Source organism: Sceloporus occidentalis, unplaced genomic scaffold (assembly GCF_023333645.1).
Source record: "Sceloporus occidentalis isolate IW3139 unplaced genomic scaffold, rSceOcc1.0.p SCAF_6, whole genome shotgun sequence".
Classification (NCBI taxonomy): Eukaryota; Metazoa; Chordata; class Lepidosauria; order Squamata; family Phrynosomatidae; genus Sceloporus; species Sceloporus occidentalis.
In genome coordinates, this window is record NW_028316986.1 from 77,654,341 (window position 1) to 77,667,314 (window position 12,974).

Here is a 12,974-nt window from a genome sequence, read left to right on the forward strand (position 1 = left end):
CGCGGCCTTGAGCATACGCGCTCAAGCCGCGGGGCGTGCGTGGGGCGGTGCGTCCCATTCAATTGAATGGGCGCACGCGCCCATTGCGCCCCGCGCGCTCCCGCACCACCGTGCACAAGCCCCATTGTTTCCAATGGGGCTCGAGCATAGGCGGAATTCGCCTTACGCAGCGGGATCCGGAACGGATCCCCCGCGTAAGGCAAGGACAGACTGTATTTTCCTTTTTCTATATTTTTTTCTTCCAATTTTTAAACCATTGTTCTATTTGCATAAAATGTAACCAGGACATATTTATTCCCCTAAATTTTTCTTTTATATTTTCTTTTCCTATTTTTAATTCCATCCTATTTTCTATTTTATCTATTTTCCTTTCCTTTAATTCTTTATCTAATAAATCTTTTAAATTTGGGGGGGAAAGATTTTTCCATTATTATTGGTGTTATCATTGAGTTTTCATTCACTAATCCTTTTTTATATTTATTCCATATTTCTAATATATTTTTCATGAATGGGGTTTCAATTTTTAAAATTTCTTTCCTACTAAATTCTTTAAAAAATTTTTCTCTATTTTTATATCTATCTCTTTCCCCCCCCATTTCTAACCAATCCAAATCTGGTACATCCAACATACTTTCTATTACATATCTTAAGTGGTTGGCTTCATAATATTCTTTTATATTATGGAGGCCTAACCCTCCCTTTTTCTGAGGCTCATACCAAAATTTTTATTTAATCTACTTCTTTTTCCTCCATTACAATATACATTTAGTAACTGTTGCCATTTACTTAATTCTACCTCTGACATTTTTAGTGGTATTCTGAATAAAAAAAAAATTGGTAAAATTTTCATTTTAACTAATGCTATTCTTCCAAACCATGATAATTGAACTTTCTTATATTCTACTAATTTTTTCAACTTCTTTCCGTAGTGCTATAAAATTTTTTCCTTCCATTTCTTTTAAGTCTTTCATTATATTAATTCCTAAATATTTTATATTACTTTTTATTCTTATCCCTAACACTTTTTGTTTCATAAACTCCAATTCTTCTTCTTTTTGTATAATTAAATAACATCATTTCTGATTTATTCCAATTAATTTGGTCCTGTTATCTCTCCAAATAGATTCAAATGTTCTTGCTTTCCCTCCGTTTCCCATCCCAGAATGCCATCTCTCCTTCTCTCCTCCTTTGCATCCACTTGCTTTCTCTCCGTTTCCCATCCCAGAATGCCATCTCCTTCTCTTTTCCTTTGCATCCTCTTGCTTTCTCTCCTTTTCCCATCCCAGAATGCCATCTCCTTCTCTTTTCCTTTGCATCCTTTTGTTTTCTCTCCATTTCCCATCCCAGAATGCAATCTCTCCTTCTCTTTTCCTTTGCATCCGCTTGCTTTCCCTCCTTTTCCCACACACATGTATCACAAGCATATATCAGTTTGCCAAACTGAAAGGGAAACATATGTAGCACAAGCATTCGCATATTCTGTTGCACACACACAAAATAATTTTTAAAAAATGCCACTTGCAAAGTGCCATACCGACAGCAAGCAAACAAAAGGGAAATTTAGCACAAGCAGACTCATTCTATCAATATGTATGAACTTGTAGCACAAGCATTCGCATAATCTATCAAAAATAAAAATGACAAAAAAAGAGAGAGAAAAAGCTGCTTGTGAGAGGGGAGGCCTGTTCTGCCCACCCTCTGACCTAAACCCCTTCCCTGAAATTGACCTGATCATGACCGGGGCCAAGTTCACATTTGACGGCAGCAGGGAAGAAACGGGTTTTCCAAAATGAAACAGGAAATAATCCACTTTCGGAAAATCCGCTCTAAGGGGGATTGGCCCTTGATCTGGTGTGCAAGACCCTGATCCTGATATGTTAAAGCCAATGGGAACTTCCTACTTTTAATCTGGGTTACAATTAGATACAAAAGGTAGTCTGAATGGCCCCTTTGTCTCCAGAGCCATAGTCCAACACTCAAACCACAACACCACACTGATTCTCTATAGCTTTATATGTTTAAATTTGAGATTCTAAATATGTAATGAGCCCACGACTCATTACAAAATTAAGCAATGAAAAGTTTTATAAAGAATAAATAGAAATTATCCATGCTATCACCCTCAAAATCTGAAAGGAAATCCTTTCTGCATCCATCCTGCATGCATTTACATTGCTTAAGCCTGATTGAAATCAATGTGTTTAAATTGGCCTACCAGGGTGAAAGGACTGCAGCCAGTGAATTATAATTAAAATTGTTTAGGATACCAAAGATTTTTGGCTGCTGCACAGAAACCCAAATGAGGCAACACTGCATGATGCCTTTCCCAACAGATTAGCCTGCTGTGTATCTGCTCTCTTTGATCCATGTGAAGGAAGTTGTTGCTACTCATGAACTGCTACTATATATTGGGAACAGACACTAACAGTCCTGGAAACTGAATTGTTCTACTATTTATTTCATCGTAAAACAAGATGAATGCTAAATCTAGAGATATTTCTCAATTCACCACCTCATAGGTCTACATGTTATAGACAGTGCTCATTGATATCTATCTGATTTCCAGTATAAATAGGCAGGGCTAACACAAGAGATGCTTTAGGTAAGCATTTTGAATGTAATTTCAGCAACGGGGAAGCAGATCCATGTAAGCAACATGACCAATAGAGGATTGCCAAATTTCCTTTCCAAATTAGCCACCTGCACCTTTAATTAGTCCTAGGGCATCACATGCAGATGTTTAACAAGAGTAACTTTTCTCATTATTTTATTTCCATGCCTTACCGGCTAACTCTCTGACTGCCATGCAACTTTTAAATGCACAGAAGTCCTCCCCCCCCCCCCAAAGCAATGCTAATCTCTGCAGCTGACCATCTTTTCATTTCTTCCTTTACCCAAAATTTAAGGATTTACCTTATGATGGTATATAAATAAAGGAATCTGCAGCAATATGATCTCAGAATTATGAACCTACCAGACAAACTTACTGCTAGGTAGAATGGACAATAGTAGGGCAAGAGACCTAATTTTTGCTTCCTTAATGTCAAATTTGTTCTCCTTTATGTTGAGAGGAGTTTGGTAATTCATGTTCTTTTACTGATGACCAAGAAAATTTTAGAAGCCTATGGCTGAGCTCCAGTGCCCTTCCAAACTATTTGCCCCACTCACATGGCTATTACAGTCAGCCCTCCTTATAACACGGATTTTTTATACACGGATTCAAGCATCCATGGCTTGAAAATATTTTTAAAAATTATGAATTTGCCACTGTATTTAATGGTTTTGAGCATCCATGGATTTTGTTATTCACAGGGGATCCCGGAACCAAACCCCAGCGGATAACAAGGTCCCACTGTACTTGTTCTTCACAAACCTACTGATCCTCAACATTCATATACTTTTCTCCCTCAAAATTCTTTAATAGCATTCTTCCTGCTTCACTGTCTAAAAATATACCAGAAAAATCTTTAAATCTACCATCCTTGTCTAAGAAGTGGCTGTCCACAGTAGGCAGCAGCCACTATTATACACTGTACAGGTGGAGTGCAACATTTTACCCCTGCAGTTCAGCAGGCCCCCTGTTCCCAGAAGGAAACTTTCAACTGCTGGAACACACTTCCTGGTCATTTACTGGCTGGAGAGAAGGGACAACCAGGCAGCATTTAGCTGTATTCCACAGCCAGTTGACCTCCTAGATCTTCAGTAAATTCCTGGAGATCAAGGAGGGCAAGGTCAACCTTCTTCTCCCAGATGAAGAACTACGGTTAGTACCAGGTGGTGCCTGGGAACTTCCCTCAACCTGGCCATTGGACACCTGTGACAGCACGCTCCAGCTCTTGAAAGCTATCTTGGGTGGAAAAAGTTGAATCTTGCAGCAGGAGGAAGTGAATATCTCTTTCCACAATGTCCAAAAGGGGACACAAAAGCACATGTAACTTCGCCGAAAGGATTTTTCTTGGAATGTAAGTCATGAGAGCTTATCATATCAAAGGTCTTCCTGATCTTTGTAATACTAATAAATCAAGAATTAAAAACACCTTTTATGCAAAACAGTGAAATATTCTATTGTAGAGCCATAATAATATTCTGAAATCTGTACAGTGTCAATTGTATTTTGTGCTGCTTGACAATAAACTGTATGAACTAGCCTGCAAAGGCAGTGAGAATAGGTTTTTAAAAAATCAGGAAAGGATTTCAGAGTTAATTTTTTAAAAACAGAGAATTTTACAAGGGTGACCATGTCGATTTCACTCATTTCTTTTTACAGCAGGTTAAAGAAAGAGCCAAACCCCCCAAACCCTTGGCTATAAATAGTCTCAAGTGAGACAGCTGTGTTTGGTTTTAGAAATGGGGAACTTTGAAATTGGAATGTACTCTTTGATCTAACGGTGAATTAATTTGCACTTACAATTCTCCATGATTTCATAAAATCTTTTCCCATTAGAGAGTTGTTAGCTGCCTTAAATATTGTGGTGCAGGGAATGCTCAACTTTTCCAGGCAATTTTATTTAATCAGAATCAGAATTTGTAATAGGGAGTTTCTCTGACTACAGGAGCATTTGCTGCAGGCCTAACACTATCCCCATTAGGGAATGAGAGCTGGCCACAGAACTATAAGCTCCTAGCCTTTTAAATGTTTTTGCTTTGTTGGGTAACTTGAGAATTTTGGCCCAGGAGGCAAGCCAAGTCAGCATTCACTACATTTCCTGGCATCAGCAATGCATTTTGATAATATGCCATGTCAGCTTCCATTTCTTAGTTAATATGAGAGAGAGATCAAGCCTGCTAAATGACAAGCATCTCTTTGTACTAGTACTAGTATCCAATAAACACAGCACATTACAGTATTGTAATAGTAAAACCTGAGTCATTAATGAAGAACTATACAATGTACAGAAATGAATGCCTGATGTCCCCTACCCAAAATCCATATCTGTGAGAATTTAAAAAAAAAACATTTTTTTAGGTAGGGACTGCTTATCTCCAGAGAAACAAATCTTGCAGTGTAATATCTTATGGGAAAGACAATTTAGTCTCATAAAGTATTCATTTTATTCCCAAAGCAAAGATGCTACTGGTGGGACATTATAAAAATAGTATGTGGACTGAGTATCAGAAATAGCTGCCTAGTTTTATAGACTGCAAAGGGAAAAATATACATGGAGTTCAGAGATGCTCTAATATTAGGCGTGTGCCAGTACATTCATACAATGAGTGATCATGAAGAATATAAGAAAGGAAAGTTGCACTCTGGTGCAAAAAGGTGCCCACATCACATGAGACAGAACCAGTCACTTGGAAGCTGTGTTGTGTGTGTGTGTGTCATGTTGATGTTACTTTAGCTGCCAGTTTCATCTTTGAGAAAGGGAAGTGCTAAAGAATGCTTTTATGCCAACAAACCCTGGGAACATAACACCTTTATTTTAACCGCCTTCCCAGAAAGGAACCCCCTGCTACATTTTGGCATTGCCCCCTTATAGCTATCAGCAACTCAACAGCTGCTTGTTTTACAATGACTTGCTAGAGAGAAAATGATTGAGGGAACCAATCTATGTCACACGGAGAAGTTCCTAGTAATACATAGCAGGAGGCAATACAAGAGGATTGAGGTCAGGACAAACAAGGTACAGTGGGCAGGAAAAGACAATTTGCCAAAGACAAGGAAAGAATATATGACAAGAACATTTAACACAAGTTAAATTGCCACTTTCAAGGCTACTGAGATGCAGTACAACCCTTTGGATTTTTACTCTCAGTAAATCTCACTACTGTGTTCAATAGAGCTTACTCCTAGGGAGGTGTATGCAGATTCGCAGTCTCATTTTTTGTCTATGGGAAAGGCGGGGCAAAGCATGAAAAACAGATCTATGATCAGCCCCTTTGGAGAACAAGAGTCTGGTTTGTGTCAGGAGACAAAGGAATTCTGTCAAGATGCCTTCCTGTACAACCCCACTTTGCAAAGGCATAAGGTGTTCCTCCATCCTATCCCAGTCGTCATCGCTTAATATGGATGACAGAATACCTGCCTTAAACAGGGAACACTTGCCCAAGACAGGCATAAACTAAGGCTGCAGGAAATATTATGCTCACACACAGAGAGACACATACATGTTAGAAGTCAGCTAGAAATTTATTCAGCCGACTGTTTACCTGGTATACTTGCAGGAGAAATGGGACCAGATCTTGACTGGTTGCTTCCAACAGGAGAACCCACAGGGGAAGGGGAAGGGCCCCCAGGAATGCTGGAGAGATGTGGGGAGGCATGTGGGGAGAAAGGTGACTGTGCTGGGTTGCTCTGCTCTCCTTGACTGCTTGTAGAACCTGATGCACTAACTGCTGAACTCAGTGCTGCTTCAGTTCCTGTAGGCAGGTCATCAATGGAGCCCGATAAATCCTGAGAAGAAAGAGGGGAGGAAATTGAAAGAAGAGCAGTAGAAACTAATATTCAAGGTAAAGCATCCAGGGCATCAGAAGGAATAGAACACCTTTCAATTTGGGACAGGTGTCATTAAAATACTGCCCCAGGCATGATAAACAAATCGGTTTTTCCCCCTTTGGCTGTATATGCATTGCAGAAATAATGTGCTTGAAACAACTTTAACTGCTATGGCTCAGTGCTATGGAATTCTGGGATTTGTAGTTTTGTGAGCTATTTAGCCTTCTGTGTCAGAAAACTCTGGTGCCACAGAAAACTACAAAGCCCAGAATTCCATAGCACTGAGCCATGGCAGTTAAAGCAGTGTCAAACTGTATTAATTCTGCAGTGCAGATGCAGCCTATGTCACAAAAAGCCATGGGAAATAAGTAGCCCATGTCCAGATTCACTTTCCAGGGAGTCAGGACAGGGAACAGAGGGCCAACAAAAGCAGACTTCAACTTATTTTTTTGTTGCTACAGCACGACTGTAAGGTGAACCACTGATAAAAAAAATTCTCAGTGAATCTTTCATGGAGCTCCCCAGACACCCACCTAGATCGCTAGGATATTACACAGATGTCCAATTGTGCATTTTATTTATGTTCTTAGTATTTAATTTTGTGGGTCTATTAGATTAATATTTTGTGCCATTATTTATCCTATTCAGCTACTGATATAAGGTAAAGTTTTAAAATACGTTGATGTTGCAACACAATATTTTCATTCACCTTTAAATCAGGTATAAAAAGCAATGCCCTAATCCCTTGTCATACTGGAGGTGGAAGTACATTAATGCAAGGTTTGCTCTGGTGTACTGCTTACACACTGCTGTAGTAAACACAATGAGCCCATTTAAAATACCCCTCAGGCTTCAAGAGTTGGATTTTACAGTATTTCATTATTTTCTATAACTGTGAATTATAACATTGGACCACAGAGCTAAAAAATAACTGAAGCTGTAATAAATGGTGTGTTAAATTCTGCAACGCCAGCAAAAGAAACTTCTATGATTCTATGTCCTATAGCAGACTTGAGCAGGTGGAGAAAACACTACCATAGTACCAGGGGTGTATACAATGGAATGAAACAATCTGAGTATAAGGTGGTAAGCAAGGGGGAAGGCTGAGGGTACAGTGAAAGAAGAGGCAGATAATTCAAATCCTATTCTATTTCAGAGGTTGGTTCCTTTCTTGATAATGTCATAACGCTTATACTTACAGAAAGCTATAATTACAGGTTGCACATGAAAAACATAGATTGGGCAGTGAGTCCAAAATGACTATCACCCTAAATTGTGCTCTGTGCAAGGATTTTGCCCAGCACAAGAGCCAATTGTGGTGCAGTAACAAACATATGCAAGCCCCAGAAAAAGAATACAGATTTCATACACTAAGTGTCTGATGCCATATAACCTGCCTCTACACCTACAGTTATATGATTCATTTCCTATCCATCCCAGACCTCCCGTTTCTCCTGAAAATAACTAGAAAGCAAGCTCAAAAATAGGATTTTGGCTCAAAACACAGTACATCTGTGTCTGATACTTTATTTTAGGCCCAAATCACATCCCATTATGGTTTAGTCCCTATTCGTTAGTCAGTTTTTTTAAAAAAAGAGGGTTGGGGCAGATGGAACATAGAGATGGTCTCTGAGGGCAGCCTGAATGATTCCCACACAAAGGAGAACGCTGGTAAAAAGGAAACTTGGGAAAAGGTAGGACACTGCAACAAGGTTAGCAAGAGAATTAGAAGAGCCAAAGATTAATCCTTATCTTCTCTCAGAATCTTTTTAGGTTATCTGTTGTAAGGCTCCTGAATAAAAACAAAACCAGCCAATCCAGAAGACATCCCTATTCCATTACTGCTATTGTCCCGAGAGCTTGGAATGAGAGCTTGACTTCAGTGTGTGATGCCTAAACATTCCTGAACCTTCCCGTCTCAATAGCCTTTCATGCAGAGTACTCAAAACATCCATGACTTCTGCCTATACCAGTTCATGTAAGCTACTGTCATGCACCAGGGATGGAACGTAGCGATAATTAATGGGAAATACACACTTATACCGCTAACCCAGATTTAGGGCACATTGGATTTCAAGGCACCACTTTATATTGGAGAGCTTGTTTTTGTTGTGTGCCTTAAGTCATTGCCAACAACACTATCATGGGGTTTTCTTGACAAATTTGTTCAAAGGAGGTTTGCCGTTGCCTTCTTCTGAGGCTGAGAGCATGTGACTTGCCCCAAGGTCACCCAGTGCATTTCCATGGCTGAGCAGGCATTTGAACCCTGTTTTCCAGAGTCATAGTCCAATGCTTAAACCACGACACCATGCTGGCTCTCACGCCGATAGCTTAGTATTCCACAATTTAATAATTTCCCCTGCAATAAACATAACATCTCTGAACTTCAGCATCACAGAACCACCAATGGGGAAGCTGGATCCAGGGCACTTAGATGACAGCACTCTTTCCCAGAGAGTGAGTGTGGCTTAGTGGTTCGAATGTTGAACTATGAGACCAGGGTTCAATTTCCAGTTCAACCATCAAACCCACTTGGTGACCTTGGGCAAATCACACACTCTCAGCCATGGGGGAAGGCAATGGCAAAGCTCCTCTGAACAGATCTTGTCAAGAAAATCCCATAATAGGTTCATTTTAGGGTTGCCCTAAGTCAGAAACGACTTGAAGGCACACAACAACAAACCCTATCTGTAAAAAGGCACATGCCAATGCCAAATGTAGCAGCTTTTATCCTCTATGATCCCCATGTCTCTAGGCAACAAGGCAGCCATTCAACACTCACTGAAGTGTAGGTTCCCCCTTCAGTACTGTGCAAGCTACAAAGGAGGCTTAGACCAATAGAACAAACAGTGACAGTGATTAAAAACCTGTTCTAAGCAAGGTTACCATCTTGTACTTTCCCCAAAGCCTGTGCCTCTTTTGAAGTGTGACAAAAGTAGGACTATAAGAGATGGGGATGCAATGCTTAGGGAAATTGAACTTGCTATTCAGCTTTCAGTTATACTGCTTCCAGAAACACAGGACCCTTGGATGTATAAAGAAGACAATACCTTGTTTCCATGATGTGGTTAAAATTCCTTCCATTAGTATTATTAATAGTAAATAAAAATGTGGGCTATTTCTGATGGTTAACAGATATGTACTTCCATACCTTTGCAATTTATTTATTGTTTACTGAAATATGTACATATTCTACCCTATATCTGAAAGTCTAAATAATAATAAACAACAAAATAATAAACAATAATGATCAACTTAAAACAGTAAACAAATGATTTTGAAGGACTACAAATATATGAAATAATTTAAGAAGCTAAAAGAAGATAGATCAAACTGGCTTTACATAGTTTAAAATTATTTAAAACCAGGCACATGTGTGATGTTATCATTCTAAAACCAATTAGGCCCCAAAGGCTTTAGTAATTGCCTTTGATGTCATCAGTTGCAAAATGAGACTGGTCTTTCCACCATGCAAATTTGCTGAAAAACAGAAGGCATCAGCTTTTGGATTGATTTTATTCTCTTTTACAGATAGGCACACATTAGCTAAAGGATCCCGGGACCTAGTCATACCTAGAGTGATCCACTGGAATCGGTGTTTTTTAAATAGATAACTAATGTAAGTTCCATTGATTTCACTGGGTCTACTTTAAGTGCAACCAAGAGTGCATCCACAATGCAGGAAAAAATATCTGGATTGATAGCACTTTAACTGTCATGGCTCAATGCTATGGAATTCTGGAAATGGTAGTTTGTTGACAAAGAAAGCTAAATATCTCACAAAACTACCATTCCCAGAATTCCATAGCATTGAGTCATGGCAGTTAAAGTGGTGTTAAACCAGATTATTTCTGCAGTATGGATGCAGCCCATGTCTAGATTCCAACCATTGTCAGTTTGCCATACTAGGAATGCTTTCCAACAACAACAACAAAAAAATGATAAAGAAATTATGTTTGTTTTATTTATAAAACCATGAATCTAAACAATTTTCTCCTCATGGAATGAGACACACTACTGTTTACCAATATGGTCTGCCCAATTTGTATTAGTATCCAGGAAAACTTACATGAGACTTTCAGAAGCCGCTTTCATCTATAAGCAGAGATACATTTGACATACAGTAACAGTTTCTTCTTGATATAATAAAGTGCATCCTTGAACAAAGTCAAGTGTGTAACAAATGCAGCAGAAATAGCTGATAAAAACAAACACAGGCTGCAAAGAATACAATAAAATATGAAAACAAAACCCCTCCAGATAGGTTCAGTTGTTTAAAATGAATACCAATCTTCTGCATTGTAAAAAAGAAAAGATAGAAGGAGAGAAAGAAATCATGTGCCCCTGAGGGAAACATGTTACAATAATGCACAATACCGCATTTAGGGTAGCCATTCCATTCAGACAGCAGCCAAGAAATTGATAACATTTTCTGAACTGCAGGTAACCTGTTTTATAAGGCCAAATAATGTTTGAAAATGTTATTAAGTATGTAACATAGTGAAGGATAAAATGATTTGTAGTTCAGGGATCAAGGCAATACTCGAGAGCCCACGGTAATGCAACAATTTATCTTCGGCTCCCTCAGTGAATGTGCAAATGGAGAAAAGCTGAGAGGAAAGGAATATATCTAGAGTGGTTATTCCTGCCCCTCCCCTCCAAATCAGGTCAAATTCCCACTTTTTATTTGACTAATCCCCCGTGGGGGCAGATTGAGTGACATGTCTCAGGCATTCCCTCAAGTGCATGCTTTTGAGGGATTTCCTCCCAAATCTGACACAGCTCATTCATAAAATCAAAAGAGGCACACGTGATGCCCATTCTGCTTAAGCAGCTATATTGTGTCCAAAAAGAGAAGCTAGGGAGGGAGGGGGAAATAAAAGCAAGCAGCGTTTTCAAATGCTGTGCATGCCTTTTCAAACTAGCCCTTTTTGACCCCCTCCATGTCACTCTCCAATCTTCTAAAAAACAAGTTATCAGCAGGGTTTCCTCCCCAGATGCGTAAAGATACAAGAATATTATGTAACTCATTTAACTTCTCATGTACACACACAAACACACACATTTTCCACTGAGCTCAATGGGTCTTCCTTTGGCGTATTCATGATAGGACTGGATAGTACAGCAACAAAAACATCAGTTATCAAGCAAGAAAGCAGAAAATCATATCACCTGTCTTCAAAAGAGTATATTCTTCCCATTGCTGATGTTATTAACATTACACAGTTCTTAAAAAACTCTAACAAGATGCATAAAGCATCATCAAACTCTTTCTGTCTCTCCCTCTACAACAGTGCTTCTCAATTATTTTCTGTCATGCCCCCCCCTTAGGAAGAAGAAAACATTTTGTGCCCCCCGCGCGACTGTAAATAGTATAATTTGTCTATAAAATTGGTCAAACGAGCCCCCCTTTACGGAGCCTCGCGCCCCCCCCCCGGGGGGCACGCCCCACTATTTGAGAAGTACTGCTCTACACTCACATAGACACACACACACAAGAACACAAATCATGTAAACTTGTTTACATTTTTTATGATGTCCAAGTTACTAACACTTCAAAATGATTAACACTTTAAAAATAACGTTCTTTGCATTTCCCTTTTCACTTTATGTGATTCTAAACCTAGACTGTTTTCTTCTGACTTCTTGAAAGGTTCAAATTTAAAATACCACGTTGTTGTGTGCCTTCGAGTTGTTTCTGACCTATGGTGATCCCAAGGCCAACCTACCATGAGGTTTTCTGGGGCTGAGTGACCCAAGGTCACTCAGAGGGCTTCCAAGTGGAAATCGAACCTTGATCTCCAGAGTTGTAGTCCAGCACTCAAACCACTACACCATACTGCCATCAAATCACACATTAAAAGTAGACATGTGAATAACAAAAAGGTAAAAATTCTCTCATACCATGATAATGTTGCCACTGTTAACAGAAACAGACTAAGTCAATACTGCAAATATTGCAACATGGAACATCTGTTTATATTTTTATAGCAGTGGACATATTAGCCACTTTATGTGTGCATACTTTTTTATATGTCCGTCATGTAATTTATTTGCCATAAATATATCAAATACAAAGTTACTGTTTGGAAAGACGCTAGTAAAATGAGAGAAGTTCCACAGCAGTTTAAACAAGGAGTCTTGTTAACAAAGAACTCTGTAACTAATATTTCTCTGGAGGACAATTTAGTCAGCAGGGCTCTAACTCTATTCTTCTTTTATAAGTACAGTAAGATCTACAATGCCTGCAAGAACAAAGGGACTTGACTGCATCTCATTCATGCCAAGAGATCCTCAAGCTATAGTATTTATATTTATCTTTTTGGGGAAATTTGGCAGGTTGGGAAATTGCTGGATCCTTTTAAAGAAAAGGAAGTCCACATGCCAACCCCAAAGGCATGTCTGAAAATTCTGCCTTTTTCTGGCAGAGGCTGAGGAAATGATTTCCTAGAGATAGGAATAGTTGAAGCTACAATTACTTCTTCTGCGTAGGTATGTTTCACTTACACAGTGGTTTTAGTTTTACTGTTGTAATGCT

General features: G+C 39.1%; 1 protein-coding gene across 7 annotated transcripts in view; it reads right to left on the reverse strand.

Annotated features, from left to right (window-relative positions):
* LOC149310975 (AT-rich interactive domain-containing protein 1B-like) overlaps positions 1-12,974 on the reverse strand; it is a 488,779-nt gene that overhangs the window by 146,231 nt on the left and 329,574 nt on the right. For all 7 annotated transcript variants that reach the window (XM_089530142.1, XM_089530140.1, XM_089530138.1 and 4 more), the window contains exon 6: positions 6,151-6,394. In XM_089530142.1, the coding sequence (XP_089386268.1) occupies positions 6,151-6,394 (244 nt within the window). The remainder of the gene's footprint in view (positions 1-6,150; positions 6,395-12,974) is intronic.